Source organism: Muntiacus reevesi, chromosome 1 (genome assembly GCF_963930625.1).
Source record: "Muntiacus reevesi chromosome 1, mMunRee1.1, whole genome shotgun sequence".
NCBI classification, from domain to species: domain Eukaryota; kingdom Metazoa; phylum Chordata; class Mammalia; order Artiodactyla; family Cervidae; genus Muntiacus; species Muntiacus reevesi.
In genome coordinates, this window is record NC_089249.1 from 151,824,449 (window position 1) to 151,844,682 (window position 20,234).

Genomic DNA, 20,234 nt, shown 5'->3' on the forward strand with positions numbered 1-20,234 from the left:
GACATTGTTTCTTATCCTTGCAACAGTTCTGCCAGATGTGTAATATTATTATGCTCATTTTAAAGATAACAAACTTGAGGTCCAAAAAGTTCAATCAGTTCACCTTTGGTCACAGTGAATCACTGTCACATGAGGGATTATTTTAATACAAATCTCCAGTGACATTCCCCCCACCCCCACCCCCCACCCCAGCACCCACTCTTCATTCTGTTGTCAATACTTTTTCAGGGAGAAAAGTAGTAACAGCAAGATTGGGAATGAGATTAAGGGACCACTAGCCTGAAGACAGAATACTGTTATAGTCACGCGTACTCAGTCGTGTCTGACTCTTCTCCAGGCCCTCAAAATGATGCAATTTCAGCACTGTCTCTAGAACCAATTCCGTTTTCCATCTGACTGGAACTTAGATGAGCTAAAGTAGGTTTCTAATAATTAAGAGTTTGGTTGCCCTTGGCCTAATCAAGGAGGAAAATATTTTCCACAGTCGAGAAAACATTCGCAGTCAACCACTTAGGCCTGAAAAGACAAGAGTTTCCTGAACAGTAGTTCACAGTCCTGATTCAAACTGCGGAGAAAAAATAAACACCAACACACAGATCCACTGTGGAAGATTTTGACTTAATTGGTTTGGAACCAGTATTTTTTAGGTGCTCCGTCCGAGGCGATTCAACTGCGCGGGAGGAGTTGGAGATCAAACATTCAAAACTTAACTCCTACTCACAACACCTCATCTAGAGACCAGTGAGGCAGAAAGGGGAAAAAGTGAGGTAGAAAGAGATAAAATGGAGAATAAGTGCGCGAGAGTTAGTTGCCAAAAAAAAAAAAAAAAAAAAAAAATGGCAAGCTCCACTGGATTTAGGGAAAGCGTCGCTGAGAAGTTACTTGAACTGATTTTTTAAACAGTAGAGTTCAGTCGGAGCCAACGTTAGAGACGCGCCGCGCTGTGTTTTCCCAAGAGGTCGGGTCCTTTAACCCTATTTTACTGATGGGACGACCTAGGTTCTGAGACGGTGAAAAGCCTATTCCGACTCACACTGTTGAGTATCCTAATTGAAATTGGAGCCTGAGTCTCAAGCTTTCGGCCTCAAGCCCCAAGGGGACACTGACGAACAACCCTCAAACTCTTCAAGTCGCAGGCCGAGGGGGCGGGGCTGAACCGACTCCGCCTCTGGGAGAAAAGGGCTTTATTCCGCGGGGAAGGGAGAAGTCGCCTGATCCCATCTGCGGAAGTAGGCGAAGAGGCGGGGGGGTCGCTCCGCGACGCGCGATGACGTTTCCTGACGTCACTTCCTCGCGCCGCTGCAAACGTCAGTGTCGGGCGCGTTTAGTGGCGGTGCGGTTTGCTCTTGAAAGTTCGGTCTTGTCTCCGTTTTGCGAGCCATGGAGAGTGACTTTTACCTGCGTTACTACGTGGGGCACAAAGGCAAATTCGGCCACGAATTCCTGGAATTTGAGTTCCGGCCCGACGGTGAGAGAAGCCTCCCGGCTCCCCGGGAGCGAGGACTAGGCCTGGGGGCGGGCGAGTGGGGAGGCTGGGGATCCGGAATGTACGAAGAACTAGAGGAAGGGACCGAAGGCTGTGAGGCGCAGACTTGGAAGGAACGATCCTTGTCCGCCCCACTGATTCTTTCTGTCCGTATTCCGGGGCTTCTGTTTAGTGACAGTTCTGACCATTTTGCTTTATTCAACAAACCTTTCTTGAGCGCCTATCTGTGCCAGGCCCACTTCCACAATCTGGGGTGTAGGAGTGAACGATAAACAGGCGTCCTCTCTCGTGGAGCTTGTATTCTTTTGCTGGGAGATCGTAAACAAAAAATATCCCAGATAGTGTTGAGTGATCAGAAAATAAAATGATGGAACAATTGCTGATGGGCCGCTTTTAGGAAGGATAGTCATTGGAGAACTCGCTGAAGAGCCGGTGTTTGAGCTGAGCTCTGATTGACAAAGAAGGAGCCAGCTCGGGAAAAGAACATTCTAGGCAGAGATGAGCTAGGCATGTTTCAGGTGGCCATTGTGGCTGAAGAGTAGTGAACGCTGGGGAGAATAGTAGGAGATGATGTCAATTAGGTAGGCAGGGGCCACACCATATAGTCTTGGTGAGTTTGGATTTTTTCCTAAGTGTAGCAGGAAGCAATTGGAAAGTTTTAAGCAGAGGTGTAATCTATTCTTAAGAAAGTATTGTAATTATTAGGTGCAGAATTGGCAAGAATGAAAACTACTTAACAGGAGATGGTTACAATTGTTGAGAGAAAAAGGATGTTGGTTAGAACTAGAGTGATAGTAAAAGTAGAGAAGGATTTAGGATACAGTTGGAGGCAGAACCAGTAGGACTTTGCCAATTGATAGGATTTGGTGAGGGATCAATATGGTGAAGGAAAAGGAGTGAAAGATGACAGAAAGCTTCCACTAAATGGAGGCACAAAGATGAACTTCCTGTAGTTCAGTAGCTAAGTTGTGTCCGACTCTTTGGGATCCTGTGAATGAACTGACAAGCCCAAATTGTGGAGAAAGTTTTGTTAACAATGATAAGACAGTGTATAAGGTGTTGTAGAAACAGAAAAGACCCTGGGAGCAGAAAGAAGGCACCTAACCTAGCCTTCGAGTCAAAATAGGCTTCCTGCATAAGATGACCTGGGTGGAGAGTATGAGTCTTTAGTACTGTGTAGGAATTGGTTAGACAGATGGGTCAAGAACGCATTTTGGACAGCATTAACAGCAAAGAGGCTGAAAACCCAAAGGTGCGTGGGATGTTTCAGGCAGAAACCAAAAGAGTTAGTTGACCCTGGAGCAACACAGGTTTGAATGTCATGTGTCCATTTATACACAGATTTTTTTTTAGTAATACTAATGAATACTGTGCTACTACCTGATCCACAGTTGGTTGAATTGAGGATGAGGAACTGTAGACACTGAGAAATCACAGATGCTGGTTGACTCTTAAGTTATACTCAGTTTTGACTGTGTAGAGGGTGGGTGCCCCTAACCCCTACGTCCTTTAAGGGTGTGTATTTTCATTAACTCCAGCTCTATGTGAGAGTCCTCTTGTAGCAGTGAGGCTGGAAATGGGCTTAGCTTAGCAGGAAGCCACATTGAGGATTTTGGACTTTATGAAGAAGGTAGTGGGGAGCCGCTGTCAGTATTAAAACGTCAATATTAGAGTGACCCAATTGGATCCATCTGTTAGTGTTTCACTCTGTCCACTCTATGGAGAATGAACTAAATGGAGAGAGACTTGAGGCAAAGACACAGTGCAGTAAGGCATCAGTTATTTTGACTCTTTTTAGTGTGCCTGCTATAGGGAAAAAACTATCTCCTCTATTTCCTTTTACCTTCTTCATATCCACCATATATACCCAAATCAGCCTGGTTGATGAACAGTGTCACAGAGGGCTTTGTATACCAAAAATGCTCAATAATAAAACCACAGCTTTTCTGTCGTGTTTAGAAAAAGAATAGATCAGTGTTTCACAGACATATGTTAATATATGTAAAAACCATTTTTATAGTTTTCAGAAACTTTCACAATTCTTTTGAGCCTCTGAAGGCCCTGTGTGCAGGTAGGTTATCAATCACTGCTATTTTCAGCTGAGGACATTAACCTGCTGAGATATGATTTGCCAGTCCCAAAAGAGTCTGTTCTTTTATCACACCTGAGCTGCCTTTTGCAAGAATTGTAAATCATTGTCAGCTGTATTTTTGGCTAGAAGATTATTTAATAGTGTTCACTGGGGAAAAAAATACATAACTTAAAGTTTGAGAATTGTTTTATTCTGTGGAAACACTGGGGACTTAAGCCTGGGAGTTAGGCTGTCAGATAGCTTTGAGGGACTATTCTGAAGAAGTGAGGGATGAGCCAGGATATATAGGATGTTTTAGAGGGGAAAAAAAAACCCCAAAACAAACAAAAAACAGATAGAGCATCTAAAGGTTACTGTTAATCAAATACCAGATATCTAAAGTTAATTAAGTTAGCATTTTTCTTTGTATGGGAAGTTGCTAGACTCATTGAAATCATTCCTTTGATATGCACCTTAACTGTCCAGGGCCAGTATCCTGTTTTCAACATCCTGAATCCCCTCAGAGTGCACCCATAGGGAAGGGGCTGGGAGTGGTGTGGCTGCAGTGGCTGATGGCTTAATTGCTGCAACATCCTTTGTTGACTGATAAGGCAGGTGACTTTTTTTGTCCACCAAAGCCTAAAGTGAAAAACTGAAAAGACTAGTATTGTTGAAACACCAGAGGTGTAAATACTAAAACTATTAGACACTTTGAAGGGAAAGTTAGGATACATTTTAAGCAATAGCTGATAGTCTTGGTAGGCTAATGACACATCTTTATGTTTTTATTATATATTGAATTTGTTTTTTGTCACTCACAGGGAAATTGAGATATGCCAACAACAGCAATTACAAAAATGATGTCATGATCAGAAAAGAGGTAATGAATTTTCTGAGGGCCTTTCATTCACTACCATTTAGCCTTGTGTCCTGTTTTTATTCTTTCTGGGAATAATATTGAAAGATAAAGAATAGGAAAGTATAAATGTGTCTGTAGACGGCTTCTAAAGTTTTTCTCAAATCTTCTTTTAGTTTATTTTTTCTTTAATAGTGATGAGTCAATAACTGGTAATCATTTGAAGTCTTGCAGATCTTGGTTTTGAACCTTGAATCTTTTACTAACCATGTGACCTTGGGAATATTTCTTGGTTGAGCTTGATAAGTCTCAGTTGCTTCATCTGAAAAAACATAAAACATACCCACCACTAACTTAGTATTTGATATATTCCTTGGTGGTGGTTGTTCAGTTGCTAAGTCATATCTGACTTTGCAACCCCATGGACTGTAGTACACCAGGCTTCCCTGTCCTTCAGTATCTCCCAGAGTTTGCTCAAACTCCTGTCCATTTAGTTGGTGATGCCCTCTAACTATCTCATCCTCTGTTGCCCACTTCTGCCCTCAATCTTTTCCAGCATCAGAATCTTTTCCAGTGATTTGGCTCTTTGTATCAGGTGGCCATAATATTGGAACTTCAGCTTCAGGATCAGTCCTGCCAGTGAATATTCAGAACTGATTTCCTTTATGATTGACTGGTCTGATCTCCTTGCTATCTAGGGAATTCAAGTCTCCAACACCCAGTTCAAAAGCATCAATTCTTTGGCACTCAGCCTTCTTTATAGTTCAGCTCTCTCATCCATATATAACTACTGGAAAAAAACATAGCTTTGTCTATACAGACCTTTGTCAGCAAAGATGTCTCTGCTTTTTAATACGCTGTCTAGGCGGGAGGAGAAGGGGACAACGGATGGCATCACCGACCCAATGGACATGAGTTTGGGTAGACTCCGGGAGTTGGTGATGGACAGGGAGGCCTGGCATGCTGCAGTCCATGGGGTCGCAAAGAGTTGGCCATGACTGAGCAACTGAACTGAACGGAACTAAACTAGGTTTGTCATAGCTTTTCTTCCAGGGAGCAAGTGTCTTTTAACTTCATGGCTACAGTCACTGTCTAGTGATTTTGGAGTCCAAGAAAATAAAGTCTGTCACTGTTTCCTTTTTTTCCCCATCTGTTTGCCATGAAGTGAGGGGACCAGATGCCATGATCTTAGTTTTCTGAATGTTGAGTTTTAAGCCAGCTCTTTCACTCTCCTCTTTCACCTTCATCAAGAGGCTCTTTAGTTCCTCTTCACTTTCTGCCATTAGGGGTATCATCTGCATTCCCTGGTACCTAGCACTCGTAGTAATGGACCTCTTTTAATTTGCATTTGAGTAGGCAAAAGGGAGTGTGGGAAAGCACTTAACATCATTGAATGCATGTTAGATTCTAGTCATGACACTAGGTACTACATCTGTAGTCCTATTTGAACCCCTATCATAAGCCTCTATGATGGGTGGTGTTACATATCCTTTACAGATAAGACATTGAAGACCCATATATTAATTATGGGGCTTGTTCAGAGTTACCCTTTCTAGTAAGAGACTGAGCAGGAATTTAGACGTCTGCCTGCCTTTGTGAAGTCCGAGTTTGGTGTGATTTCTACCACCATTGAACTTCATTAAAGCCATTCTTTCCTTTTAACTGCTTTGTCATATTTGAAAATGTCTTAATAGTATTTTTCATACTGTAATATTTAATTAGCAATCAGTATTATGCTTACCCATACATGTCAGCATCCTCACTTTTTTTTAAATGTGTAGTAATATGTAAAATGTAAAAGACATGTGTCTGCTCTTCAGAAGCATATCATTTAGTTTAAAATAACCTGAGTTACTCACAGATCTTTCTTCGGGGCTCAAGTGTGCAGGTAGGCAAGGAGTAGATCCATATGAACAGGATGGACCAAGGAACAGAAACAACTAGATGTGGGATTGAGGTGTAGTCATTGGACACTTCTGACCCTGCCATCCTCTTAGCAGTCATCCTCTTAGCATGCTGAAGTCAAGCTGGAGTGTCTTCACATTTACAGAGGTGCCAGAAATAAATTTTCATTAGTCTTTTTTTTTTTTTAATCTTTCATCACTGTCTGAGTCAGAATGCTGCTTAGAGATACAATTTAAATTCTGTTTTTTAACTTGCTTTCAGGCTTATGTACATAAAAGTGTGATGGAGGAACTGAAGAGAATAATTGACGACAGTGAAATTACCAAAGAGGATGATGCATTGTGGCCTCCTCCTGACCGAGTGGGCCGGCAGGTGAGTGTTTTAGCAGCTACCCACAGTGCAGAAATCTTACAATAAGATAAAGCTTCCTGCTCTGCATGTGACACGAATGTACTCAGTATGTGTGTGTGTTCTGGAGCCCTATACTGAGCAGGTTACCAGCACCTTGGTCTAAGGTAGTGGGAAGCCCCACGGAGGACCAGGGACAGCAGGTGGAGCTGCTCAACACCTGCAGCCCAGCCCTGAACTTCTTCTGGTCCACCTCCCGCTTCTGGAGAGTATTTGCTACCCACGTTTCTTACTAAGTAACCGCTATGGACAAAACATTGTGAAGATAGCAAGATAAATAAAACATAGTCATGTCAACAATGTAATGGAAAGTCATGCCAGCAACTATCTGTTTACATCTCTGGCTTAGATATTTATTCTGAAAACATTGTCATATTTGACAATGCCACTATCATATTTGACAGAAAGATTCTTCTTTCTACTTTAATTCTGCCTTCCAGCTTGCAATTGATTTCATTGTCTCTTCTTTTGTCCTGTACAGCCTATTTTTCTTTCCGGAAGTGACAGTAATCTTTTAAAATGTAAATTTGTTTATATATTCCACTGATTTTAAACTCTGGCCTCCCACTGCATTTAAAATAAAATCTGAACTCCCAGCTTACCTTCTGCCATTTTCACCATCTCTCACTGGGTTTAAATCTCATTGGTCTTATTTATGTTACTGAGATTCACCTAGGTGGTTCTTAGTTTAGAACCTTTGCATCTGCTACATATTGCCTGGAACATTCTGAGACTGTCTTTATTATTGAGGTCTTCATATGTCACTTCTTCAGTGATAAGAATCTATCTAATCTAAAAAAAAAAAAAAGAACCTATCTAATCTAAAATGCCTTTTCTTATCAGTTAAATAAGATCTGGTTTTTGTCTTCATAGCATTTATCATTGTCTGAAATTGTCTTGTTTGGTTTTCCTTATGCATGATGATGAATATTCTAAAGCATCTAAAAATAATGAACTTGATCTACATACAAAAACTTTGTTGAAAACAAACAAAAACCAAAATAAATTAACAAACCAACTGGAACCACATAGATACAAAAAACAGAGTAGTGGTTTTTAGAGGGAAGGGGCTGGGTGTGCAGAATTTGTAAAGGGAATCAACTGTATGGTGACAGAAACTTAAATTCTTGGTGGTCAGCACAGTATAAGTATATGCAGAAGTAGAAATAGAATATTTTATGTTACAAACCAATTTTAACTCAATATGGAGATTCCCTGGTGATCACTGGTTAGGATTTGGTGTTTTCACTACCAAGATCCCACAAGCCATGCCCTGTGGCCAAAAACAAGAAATTGCAATGTAACTCAGTGTGCTAGGTCACTCAGTCGTGTCCTACTCTTTGTGACCCTGTGGACTGTAGCCACCAGGCTCCTCTGTCCATGGGATTCTTCAGGCAAGAATACTGGAGTGGGTTGGCATGCCCTCCTCCAGGGGATCTTCCCAACCCAGGGACTGAACCCCCATCTCTTACGCCTCCTGCATTGTCAAGTGGATTCTTTACCACTAGCACCACTTGGGAAGCCCCATGTAACTCAATAAAAAACAAATTAAAAAAAAAAACACCTTTGTTGAGCAAAAAGATACATGTAGTATGATCGTTTATGTAAAAATTTTAAAGACATTCTATCTTATCTAAAACCATGAGTGGAAAGAATACATTCCAACTTCTGGGCATGCAGGAAGAATAGAGTGGGAGGTGGGTCTAAACTGTAATACTTCTTGAAAAATCTGACACAAATACAACAAAATATTAACATTTCAAGTCTGAATGTTAAGAAGTAGAACTCAGGGGACTTCCCCTGTGGTCCAGTGACTAACACTCCATGCTCCCAATTCAGGGGGCCCCAGGTTCGGTCTCTGCTCAGGGAACTAGATCCCACATGCCTCACCTAAAGATCCTGCATGAAGACAAGCACAGCCAGATAAATTAATTAAATAAATATTTTTTAAAAAGAAAAGAAGTAGAACTCAATAGGTTATAAGTTCCACAAGGGCAGAAATCTTTGTTTGGTTTTGCTGATCTGTCTCATAGACGCCCCCCCCCCCCCCGCCCCGCCCCATTCCCCGCCCAATAGATTTTTTTTTTTTTTTTTAAGATTGTGGTACTTGTTCCAGTCTTTAGAAATTCAGGCCAAAGGGCATACAACTAGTAAGTGAGAAAGCTGGGATTAACTCAAGGTCTGGAATTCCTTTCCTTGTCCCATGTTGCCCCTAAAAGTTAGATTCTCAGTATTTGTAAAACAGATTTATACATGTTACTCCACATTGTTAACAATGAAAACTCCTATATGGAAAACAATGTAAATTCTTCCAAATGTGGAGCCTCACAGACACAACTTCTAAGAATACAAGCTACTCAAGGACTAAACCAGTGTTTATGTCGTACCATTTATCTCTTTGTTTCTAGTACCCAGTACAGTCTAGGGCTCAGGTTGCTCTTGGTAATGTGGCCATCTGTATTAGAGTTCATGTGATTTGGAAGATGATGAACCCTTCTCCTGTGTGATGAAAAACCAATTCAGATTGATACTTCTTTCAATGTTTCTAGGAGCTTGAAATTGTCATTGGAGACGAACACATTTCTTTCACAACATCAAAAATTGGTTCCCTTATTGATGTCAATCAATCCAAGTAAGTACACATGATCCTTATATATGTCTGTTTGAGCACACTGATATGAAACCGATAATCAAATTGAGACTTATGATAAGATAATAATCTGGTACAAATCTAAGAATTGGCCAGCTTTGAGAGCCTCCAAATTATCTTCAAGGACTTGCTCCTTTTGCTTTTGGTGTTTCAGTCAATCGTTGTCAGTAAGCACTTCTCAGTGATACACCCACAGGAGCAGCCAAAGTGGGTAAGAATCTGGCCAAAACACAAAAAAACAACTGCTGGAAATAACCTGTGGAATCAGTGAGTCTGGATACCTTCCTCAGTGTTGGTTATTCAGATTGCACATCTTAAAGCCTGACTTTAGTGAAACTTGAGGTCATTTAGGATATAAATTTAGGAATTCATCTTTGTCAGGGTAAATTATTGAGACATGAATCTGTATGCCACAAAGAATCATTAGAATTTGGCAGCCTTTTTGGCTCTTGTGCTTTGAGGATTTGGGATTAGATATAGTTCCCTTTTAGTACATGTTGGGCATAGTTTTCTTCCTATGAACAGTCTCCTTGTTCTTACCCAGTTATGCGGTAATAAGGTTGAGTGAGTCTCTTGGTCCTGCTTAGTACTACCTCTTAAAAAGGAAATTTTCCTAATTCTGAAAGTAATACATGCTTACTCTAGAAAATATAGGAAATACAGAAATGTAGAAAATCACCCATAAAATTATCAGTTAGATAACCATTAATCTTAAAGTATTTCTTTTTCCTGTGCTTTAAAAAATAGTCTTTTAAGGCACAAAAATTGAATTGAGATCAACAGTCTGTTAACTTTAATCATGAAAAACCTTAACATTTTAAATTACTTCTTAATATTCCATTTTAATGTATATTAGACTTTTTCTTCTTTTTGGACATTTGGTTGTTTTCAAAGTTTTAATTCTGTAAATAACCTCTTAGGAGGAATATCCTGGTACATAAATAATCTGGGTTATTAAGTGGTATTTTTTGCTGAGTTTTTTTTAGCTTTTTAAACATTTTTTTCCTCTTGCATTACAGGGATCCAGAAGGCTTACGAGTATTTTATTATCTTGTCCAGGACCTGAAGTGTTTGGTCTTCAGTCTTATTGGATTACACTTCAAGATTAAGCCAATCTAGATGGAACATTGGTGTGGACACAAGGCGGGTGGGAGTGGTGCTTTTAATTACCATTATCTAGACATTTTTGTGTGTATCAGGGCAATATTTTTTTTATAAACTATAAATGATTGTCTTTAATAAATATGTAACAAAATGCATTTTTTTTATTTTATAAAGATCTGAACATGTGAACTTGTCTCAAATTACTTTTTAACAGTAGCTTATGTTAAGTATTGCCAAAACTCTAATCAACTCTGTACATATAACTACTAGTTTATAGGAAGTAAAAGATTAGAGAAACATGCCAAGAAATAACAGTGGAAATCCAATCAATAACCAGAGGAAACTCCAGGGTAAGTGATCTGATTTCTTAAAAAAAAAAAACTGCAAACAAATGGAGATAGAGTGGGAATGTTAAAGGAGATTTGAGAGACGCATAATCACATAATAAAATGTTTGAACCCTGTCTGGATCATGATTCAGGAAATGTAAAATTGCCATCAGTAAGAAAATCTAAACACTGGATATTTGGTATTAATGAAGTATTATTAATTTTTTAGGGAGTAAAATGGTATGGTTGATACTTTGGTTTTATTTTTTTCATCTAGCTTTATTGAGGTATAACAGGTTGGAGGGTTTTTTTGGGTTTTTTTTTTTTTTTTTTGGCTGTGCTAGTCTTTATTGCTGCTGCTGCTCAGGCTTTTCTCGTTGTGGAGAGCAGGGGCTACTCTTGTATTGCTTGGGCTTCTCATTGTGCTGGTTTTTCTTGTGGAGCATGAGCTCTAGGGCACAGGCTTAGTAGTTGTGGCACATGGGCTCAGTAGTTGTGATTTCTGGGCTCTAGAGCACAGCCTCAATAGCTGTGGTGCATGGGCTTAGTTGCTCTGCAGCATGCTGGGTCCCCAGACCAGGGTTCAAACCCATGTCTCCTGCATTGGCAGGTGGATTCTTTACCACCGAGCCACCAGGGAAACCAGAGGTTGGAGTTTTCAAAATCACTTTTATAGATATATCTGAAACTATTTCACTATGGGGAAGAATACTTGGTTTAATACATTATAAGGGATAAAGTGGCTATTCTCAGAAAAACTTTCCAATACATTTTAAAGTCAGAATTCGAACAGCCATTAAAGAAGCGACCTAGTTGGTATAGATAGTGTTGGGATTTGTTCAGCAGGTATATCTGCAGGAAATTTTTCTTGCTACTGGTTGCATGGCTTCCTTAGGCAAACTGCTGACTGAACAGACAGTGGCCACGGTGTTGCTAAATCTCATTTGACTGAGGGGAGGTGATAAAGCTAAGCTCAACATCCCTCAAGAGCAGCCAACTTGGGACAGGTCCCAAATACTCCTAGGCAAGTGTTTCCCCAACACACACCCACATGCCCTACTTTGACTTCTTCAAAGATCAGACACACACACACCCCCTACTTCGCCTCCACACACACACGCACACACACCCCTACTTTGTCTCCTTCAAAGATCACAGGGTCCCAGGACTTCCCTGGTGGTCCAGCACCTGGCACCACAGGGGACCTGAGTTAAATGTCCAGTCTGGGAAGATTTTCACAGGTTGCAGAGCAACTAAGCGCATGTGCCAACAACTACTGAAGTCTATGAGTCCTAGAGACTAGCCCCTGTTTGCTGCAACTAGAGAAAGCTTACCTACAGCAATGAAGACCCAGCACAGCCAAAAATAACGGGGAGAAAAAAAGATCACAGGGTCCCAAATACACACACACGCGCACGCACGCACGCACACACACCCTACTTTGCCTCCAAAGATCACAGGGCAAAAAAAAGAATGGAAAAAAGATTACAGGGCAGCAAGTAAGCTGCCGATCTGGGACCTGAGGCGTCGAAGTTCCTCTGCAGTGCACCCTCTGCTATTGAAGGGTACCTGGCGGCAATCAGGTAAGTTTGTGTCAAAGTAGACATCCTAAAGAGTCGCTCCAAATTCTAAACAATCTAGACCTCAGGAGGCTATAAAAGCCTCAAACAGGCTGTTCTTTGTAATGCTTACAGCTCCCGTACGGTCTCAGAGGAGTCCTGGACAAAAGCACAAGTTGAGTGAACGTGTGCTAGAGCAAACTGGGAACCCAGAGAAGAGTAAGCTGAAGGGGAGTGCCAAGTCTTGCGGACCACCAGAAGGACATGCAGACGACACAACCCTCCGAAAGGTCCCCTGGGTAAAGAGGAACGAGCAGTTTAAAGAAGGGTACCGTCTCCCAAATCTGCGAAGCCGGTCCCGGGAAGCGTGACCTGACGTGATCTGAGATACCTCGGCGGGCAGGCAGGGGGCCAGCGCGAGGTTGGGTGAAGGAAGGCAGAATAGTGAGGACCTGGTAGAGGTTTCGGGCAGGACTGCCTTGTTTGGTGCGACATCCCTCAAACTAACTTGCCGTTCAGTAAATATCTAATTACCGATTGCTGGAGGGAGCCTTCCGCGGGCCTGAACACCGGCTAATTGCTGTCTCAGACTACCTCCACAAGACGGCTTTGCCTATAAGACGAGCTGTACTGGAAAGCAGCGGCCCGCGTACACCCGCCTCCAGGCCCCGCCCAGAGCCGCACCGAGAGTGCGCAGACAGCGCCCGCCGTTTACGACGAGCCGCAAAGCAGTGGCCGCAGCAAGCGCTGGGTGGGCCGGGCCGCTATGGGGGTGAGTGGAAGCGAGCCGCCGATAGGGCAAGAGCGGGGAAGTGGCGAGAACCTCGGAGGCAGGAGCTCGCGCCAGGAGGGAATGAGGAGAGTGGGCTCGTGCTGAGAGCCGGGAGGCAAAGCTCGTGCGGGGAAGGGAGGAGAGGGGCGGGGCAGGGGCTACAGGGGCTGCGCAGGCGCTGTTGACGCAGTCGCCCTGGCGCTCCTTCTCAGAAAATCGCGCTGCAGCTCAAAGCCACGCTTGAGAATGTCACCAACCTCCGGCCAGTGGGCGAAGACTTCCGGTGGTACCTGAAGGTAAGGCTGGAGGGGCGGGGCTCTAGACGTCTAGGTGGAGGCATTTCCGGCCTCTAGTGGGGGCGCCAAGGCCGGGCTCGCGTAAAACTTTCCCATTCTGATCCCAGTGGTGAACAGGAGCTTTCTCTCGGGCAAGATGAGAAATGCTTGTTCAGTTCAGTTCAGTTCAGTTCAGTTCAGTCGCTCAGTCGCGTCCGACTCTTTGCGACCCCATGAATCGCAGCACGCCAGGCCTCCCTGTCCATCACCAACTCCCGGAGTTTACTCAAACTCATGTCCATCGAGTCGGTGATGCCATCCAGCCATCTCATCCTCTGTCGTCCCCTTCTCCTCCTGCCCCCAATCCCTCCTAGCATCAGGGTCTTTTTCAGTGAGTCAGCTCTTCGTATGAGGTGGCCAAAGTATTGGAGTTTCAGCTTCAGCATCAGTCCTTCCAATGAATACCCAGGACTGATCTCCTTTAGGATGAACTGGTTGGATCTCCCTGCTGTCCAAGGGACTCTCAAGAGTCTTCTCCAACACCACAGTTCAAAAGCATCAATTTTTCGGCGCTCAGCTTTCTTCACAGTCCAACTCTCACATCCATACATGACCACTGGAAAAACCATAGCCTTGACCAGACAGACCTTTGTTGGCAAAGTAATGTCTCTGCTTTTTAATATGCTATCTAGGTTGGTCATAACTTTCCTTCCAAGGAGTAAGCGTCTTTTAATTTCATGGCTGCAATCACCATCTGCAGTGATATTGGAGCCCAAAATAATAAAGTCTGACACTGTTTCCACTGTTTCCCCATCTATTTTCCATGAAGTGATGGGACCAGATGCCATGATCTTAGTTTTCTGAATGTTGAGTTTTAAGCCAACTTTTTCACTCTCCTCTTTTACTTTCATCAAGAGGCTCTTTATAAAGTTCTTCCCTTTCTGCCATAAGAGTGGTGTCATCTGCATATCTGAGGTTATTGATATTTCTCCCAGCAATCTTGATTCTAGCTTGTGCTTCTTCCAGCCCAGCATTTCTCATGATGTACTCTGCATATAAGTTAAGTAAGCAGGGTGACAATATACAGCCTTGACATACTCCTTTTCCTATTTGGAACCAGTCTGTTGTTCCATGTCCAGTTCTAACTGTTGCTTCCTGACCTGCATATAGGTTTCTCAAGAGATGGGTCAGGTGGTCTGGTATTCCCATCTCTTTTAGAATTTTCCACAGTTTATTGTGATCCACACAGTCAAAGGCTTTGGCATAGTCAAAAAAGCAGAAATAAATGTTTTTCTGGAACTCTCTTGCTTTTTCGATGATCCAGCTTATTAAATGTTCTCTTTTCTTCTGGGTATAATTTTATGTTTTCCTTTTAAAAGCTTATTGATTAATTCTTAATTAGCAGTGTCTTGAAATTCCTTTTGTAATTTTTCCCTCCATTAAATGTTTCATGGTACATAACGACCCTAGAGGAAAGACTACTTGCAGGGATCTTGTGATTATTTAATAAGAATAACTTCACCTCTTTTCTTGATCAGGTTTATTTTTGTGCAGGGTTGCACCCTTACTTCCCCACCCATATTTGTAAATCTGGTACCCTAGTGCCATGGTCTACAGAGGTCCTCATCTTATTTGAGCAGTTGAGGCCCTTCCCTTTCCCACATTCCAGACCTTCTCATCTGTTTTCCTTCTTGTCTAAATCCCAGTATCCTTCAGTACCTGGAAAAATCCCTTGTTCTGGAAACTTTCTGACCACCTTTATTTTCAAATTTTTGGAAGCCCGAATGCCAGGTCTTGAGGAATTGATGGTCTCTAGCTTCAAAAAGCAGAATTTAGAGAAGGAGACAAAGAAATAGAATAGCAACAGTGATAAGTACTTCTACCAGCAACCTTCCATTCTGTGAGAACACAGAGGAAGCTCCTAACTCAATGGGTGTTGTGTAGAATTTGAAGCCATTTCTGTACCACATGAGTCTTGAATCCATAGCCAGACTGAGCACTTCTTAGAGGAGGATGGGCCAGTCAACAGGAGAAACACTTTGCCCAGAGATTAGTCTGGTTGTGTCCTTAGATGGCTGATAAGATTATGAGCCTGCCCACCTCACCCCGTTTTTGCCGTTCCCTCAGCATCTGTCCAGCTGAGCCAGCTACTTTACTAATACTCTTTTTCCCTCCCCTCAAGATGAAATGTGGCAACTGTGGTGAGATTTCAGAGAAGTGGCAGTACATTCGGCTGATGGTAACTGTTCCCCCACCACTATACCCGCACACAAATACACACAGGTCTCTGGGCAGGGATCTGTGGCCCTAAGCTCTCTGGCCTTTGGACCCCACTTTCTGTGGTTTGGGAGGGCAGGCATTGGTGTGATCAACACTGGGAACAATAGGCCCTGGGATGTGAGGCAAGAGTTCAGGGGGGGAGTCCTTTTCTCAGTCCCAAGAAGTCTCCCCAGGATTCTTGTCCTAGCAAGTTCCTCACCCTGTCTGGGTTTTCATCTCTTTAACTGGATAATAAGCGGTAGGACCGGGTCTCCTGAGGACCCTTACACCTGACTGATACGTGACTAGAGGTTCTGTTTCCTGCTTGCCAGGACAGTGTGGCACTGAAGGGAGGCCGTGGCAGTGCCTCCATGGTCCAGAAGTGCAAGCTGTGTTCGAGGGAAAACTCCATTGGTAGGTAGACCATGGGCACTGCCTCTGCCAGGCGGGCCCGCAGCTTGCTGGTGCCAGACTGAAAGCATGCTCCTGTTACCTGTGGGTGGACCCAGCCTGAGGCACCCAAGCCTCAACAGTAGACTCTTGCAGAGAGCACCATCTGGGTACCTGATAGGGCCAGGACGTGGGCTCAAATCAACTTTGTCTTCTCTTTTACATTTCAGAGATTTTGAGCAGCACCATCAAATCTTACAACGTAAGTTTCCCGCTGCAGTGCAGGCATGGTGGGATTAGATCAAAGCTGGGAACTAGGAGCCCTGTGTTCTAGAGTTATTTCTGCACCAGAGTGACGAGCTACGGGACAAACTGACTGCACTTGCTGACTTGTTCGTTCATTCATTGTGTCAGTCATTTATTCACCTGACACTGACTGAATACTTGGTAGGAAAAAGGCTCAAAACCAGACTATTGTAGTGCTCTCTTAAAAGTCTGGGCTGTGGGAGCTTACACGACCTCTGACCCAACCTGCCCACTCAGTTTCCAACACTGGGAACACTTGCCTTGTCTACATCTTAGAGGACTAGTGAGTCTTCTCTGTGTCCATGGGTGGGATAGTCCTTGAATGGTGCGTCCATCCTTGCTATCTGATTTTATTAGACATTTATTTATGTCACTGTGTAGCGTATTAGTCCAGAAGTGAGGGAGGGAATGTATGCTTTGGGTCTGTGTATTTAAAGAAGGGTAATTACTTGTCTTTATCCATTCCTTATTTGGCGTTTTTGGAAAATGACTGCCTTATGGCAAACTCTCAGCTTTGTCCTGAAGTTAAAAAATCACATAAGGAAAAATCACATAAGGACTTGCCCTCAAGTAAATCATAATCTAGTGAAAGAGACAGACCGGGAAACAAAACTACACTAAGGACAGGTGCTTGGTTGGCATGCAGGAAGTGTTTCTGCAGAGTGAATGAATGAGAATGAATGTGTAGGTGTAGTCCCTACACATTGTCCTACAATGAATGTGTAGGACGTATGGACCCAAGGGTCAGGTAGGCCCAAATTTTGGTTATACCACTCCACTCATCGAGCATCCTCCACATGCATCTCCCACTTCAAAGGTCTTAAGTCAGCCCCCGCCTTCACAGCATGGCAGATGGTTACCAAAAGGCCATAGCTAAGTGTACCGAGGTCTTTTGGATGATCTGGAAACCTTACACCTCAACATTCTTCTCATAGTTTTTACTTTGATAATTTTCTCTACCATTTATTGACTATAGTGTCAGTTCCTATGCTGGGCACTTCACACCTAGTTCAGACTCTCACGATAAAGCTGTAGTGGGTTCCTCAGCTCCATCTGACAATCTTAGGCCCAGGAGGCAAGCGAAGCAGAACTGTGTGTGAGCTCACATCCAGGCGCCCCAGCCCGAGTCCACATTCAGAAAGATATCACAGTGAGCCTGTGCCAAGGTGGCCTTCTTCCAGAGAGAGAAGGGTGGCTTCTGAAGCCCATTCTGGGCTCACGGGGCTGTAGGATCATCCTGGGCCCGGTTGGGCCTGCCTCCTCAACACACTTCCTTTATAGGCTGAAGACAACGAGAAATTCAAGACGATAGTAGAGTTTGAGTGTCGAGGACTTGAACCAGTGGATTTCCAACCCCAGGTACCTGTCTTCCCAGGGAACCTGTATGTTTGGGGAAGGTGTATACTGCAGGAAGTGACAGCAGAACTGTGCCTCCTGCAGAGACCATGGAGCAGGAATTCTCCTTCCTAAGAATAATCGTTGTTATCTCTTAAACAGCTAATGTATGTTGGACACCAAGCTTGTTACTTTTAATGTTACGTCACTTAATCCTCACAGTAACCTTGTGAGGTTTATTCATCCAGTTTTTCAGATGAGGAAAGAACTTCAGAGATTTTGTGACTTGCTCAGGGAAAGCAGTAAACACGAGCAGTAATTTGAACCCACATCTATCCAACTCCAGAGCCAGTGCTCATGGCACTAGATTTGTGTAGCATTTTCACCTCACAACCCTTTGAGGTAGGCAGAAGAGATTATATTGTTATCCCCATTTCATAAGTAAGAAAACTGAGGTCCACAGAGGGAAGTGACATGCCTGGGGTCTTTCAGAAAACCAGGGGTGATGGAAGGGTTTACCCCACACCTCCTGCCTTCTAGGCCAGGGCTCTAATTTGGAGAAACCACTCTTAGTCTAAGGGCAGCTGCCAGGCCCTGGGGTCTCAGTAGTTATTCCAAAACAGTATCCCACATTGCGTCTGAGTCCTCCTGTGCCAGAGGGTTGTGAGATGGGCCAGGTCCCTGGCCAGGCCCGCCTGCCACACCGCTGCCTTCCCCCTGATTAACTGCTGCCTTCCTCTCACCTGCAGGCTGGGTTTGCTGCCGAGGGTGTGGAATCAGGGACAGTCTTCAGTGACATTAATCTACAGGAGAAGGTACAGGACTTGGGGGCCTTGTGGGGAGCTGTAGGGCACCTCGTGGGAATTATCTTTTTGCTGAACAAGGCTCGTCAGCGAGGTGCTGACTCCACACTTTTGTTCTTTTTGTTGGTGATTCTGGTTTTTACGATAGCCCAACGTGTAATGCTAAAGCACTACCTAGTGATCACATGCAGGAAGGCTGGGATGGGCCTTTTGGAGAAAATACATCTTAGATAAGCTTTGTTTAGGCATGAGATACAGTGCTGTTGGCCATAAGTCCAGTCTTAATCAACTATATACATACATATACACACAGATACACACACACATATACATTATTTAGATAAGGTGTTTTTAAACAAAAACATACATGCAACAAGTTTATGTATTGATTGGCTGAAGAAAATAATGTGATCAGATGCTCCCAGGAACCTAACCTGTATTTCCCCTGGGAGCAGTGGTTCAATATTCACTAATTCAGTACTTGTGGGGACTTTATAGAACATAACTACCATGAATACCAAGAGTCAACTGGACCACTGGACAGGTTACTGCCTTGCAGATGAGGAAGGCTTGTGGTCAGGCCTCAGAGGAAGGAAGGACAAAAACATTCAATCTGCATAGCACCTAATAACAGTAACTGGATTTAGCGAGCTCTCATATGAGCTTGTCACCATGCCAAGTACTTTTACATGTGTTAACTCATTTCTTTCACCGTTCAACATAAAATCTATTGTTCCCTTTTTTAAAACAGAGGACAGAACCGAGACTCAGGAAAGCTTGAAAACAATCACAAAGCTAGAGAAGCAGGAATTCAGACCTGAGCAGCCTTTCTGTGTCCTGGATCAGGCATGTTCCTGAAGTCTGAGTTAGAGCCTGAGCTGTGCCTTTTAGTCCCAGTTCTTTTCTCTCCACGCTGTCCCAGGCTGCCTCGTGAGGCTAACGCTGCCCTTTTTTCCCACAGGACTGGACTGACTATGACGAAAAGGCTCAGGAGTCTGTGGGAATCTACGAGGTCGCCCACCAGTTTGTGAAGTGCTGAACCCTCTTCCTGTACACTTGCCCCTGAGAGCTGGAAAGGGACACGTGCCCCCAGCAGCAGAGCGCAGAGGCCGGTCCCCTCGCCCCTCGTCTCCTGGCAGTGGTCCAGGCCCTCACGGCCTGCCTGCTCAGCTCTGCCACAGCTTCCCGAGCCCCGCCAATAAAGTCCCTACTTGTGCCACACTGCTGGGTGAATGGCTACTCCTTCCACCCCCCTCCATGTTGGAGGGCTCTGATGGCCTCTTGGCACCTTCCCACAGTACAGAATCATAGCCTGATCCAGCTAGCAGAATAGGAGCACAGACTTCCCAAGGGCTCTCAACCACTTGGGGAGTGCGCAGGCCAAGCCAGGGGACCAAAGGTGTGAAGTCATTGGTACAGAGGGCAGCTGAGCCTGTGGAATGATGCCGAACCCAGCAGTCCTGACCCAGAACATCACATTGACCAGCTTGACCCTCAGGTAAACCCAGGCATTTCTGTTAGCTGGTGTCACTGCATGTTCCAGGGCTCGAAGGGACTTTGGAGGCCAGTAGTTCTGTCCTGGCATGAATCTTCTTTCTAGTCCCTGTCAGCTGGCCATTGGGTCTTTGCTCACTTGCTGTGATGGGGCAGTCCCCTCCCACCAGGGGAATCCCTACGAAGATTCTTCCCGTACTGAGTCAGCCTCTCTGCTTTCTGTAGCGCCTCAC

At 43.9% G+C, this 20,234-nt stretch overlaps 2 protein-coding genes across 3 annotated transcripts; both read left to right on the forward strand.

The window, feature by feature from the left end:
- Window positions 1–1,292: 1,292 nt before the first annotated feature.
- On the forward strand, window positions 1,293–10,669 carry MAGOH (mago homolog, exon junction complex subunit). Its single transcript, XM_065912799.1, has 5 exons — window positions 1,293–1,468; window positions 4,379–4,437; window positions 6,580–6,690; window positions 9,276–9,358; window positions 10,396–10,669. The coding sequence occupies exons 1-5, from the start codon at window positions 1,381–1,383 to the stop codon at window positions 10,493–10,495; spliced, it is 441 nt and encodes a 146-aa protein (XP_065768871.1). The 5' UTR covers window positions 1,293–1,380; the 3' UTR covers window positions 10,496–10,669.
- Window positions 10,670–13,033: 2,364 nt separating this feature from the next.
- CZIB (CXXC motif containing zinc binding protein) lies at window positions 13,034–19,728 on the forward strand. 2 transcript variants are annotated; one of them, XM_065912810.1, is made up of 8 exons: window positions 13,046–13,139; window positions 13,352–13,435; window positions 15,597–15,653; window positions 16,006–16,087; window positions 16,294–16,325; window positions 17,651–17,728; window positions 18,454–18,519; window positions 19,469–19,728. In XM_065912810.1, exons 1-8 carry the CDS (start codon window positions 13,134–13,136, stop codon window positions 19,544–19,546), a joined length of 483 nt encoding a protein of 160 aa, XP_065768882.1. In that variant the 5' UTR covers window positions 13,046–13,133; the 3' UTR covers window positions 19,547–19,728. The 2 variants fall into 2 exon arrangements, with proteins under 2 accessions (XP_065768890.1, XP_065768882.1); XM_065912818.1 differs by lacking the exon at window positions 17,651–17,728 and having other exon boundaries at window positions 13,034–13,139.
- Window positions 19,729–20,234: the final 506 nt, after the last annotated feature.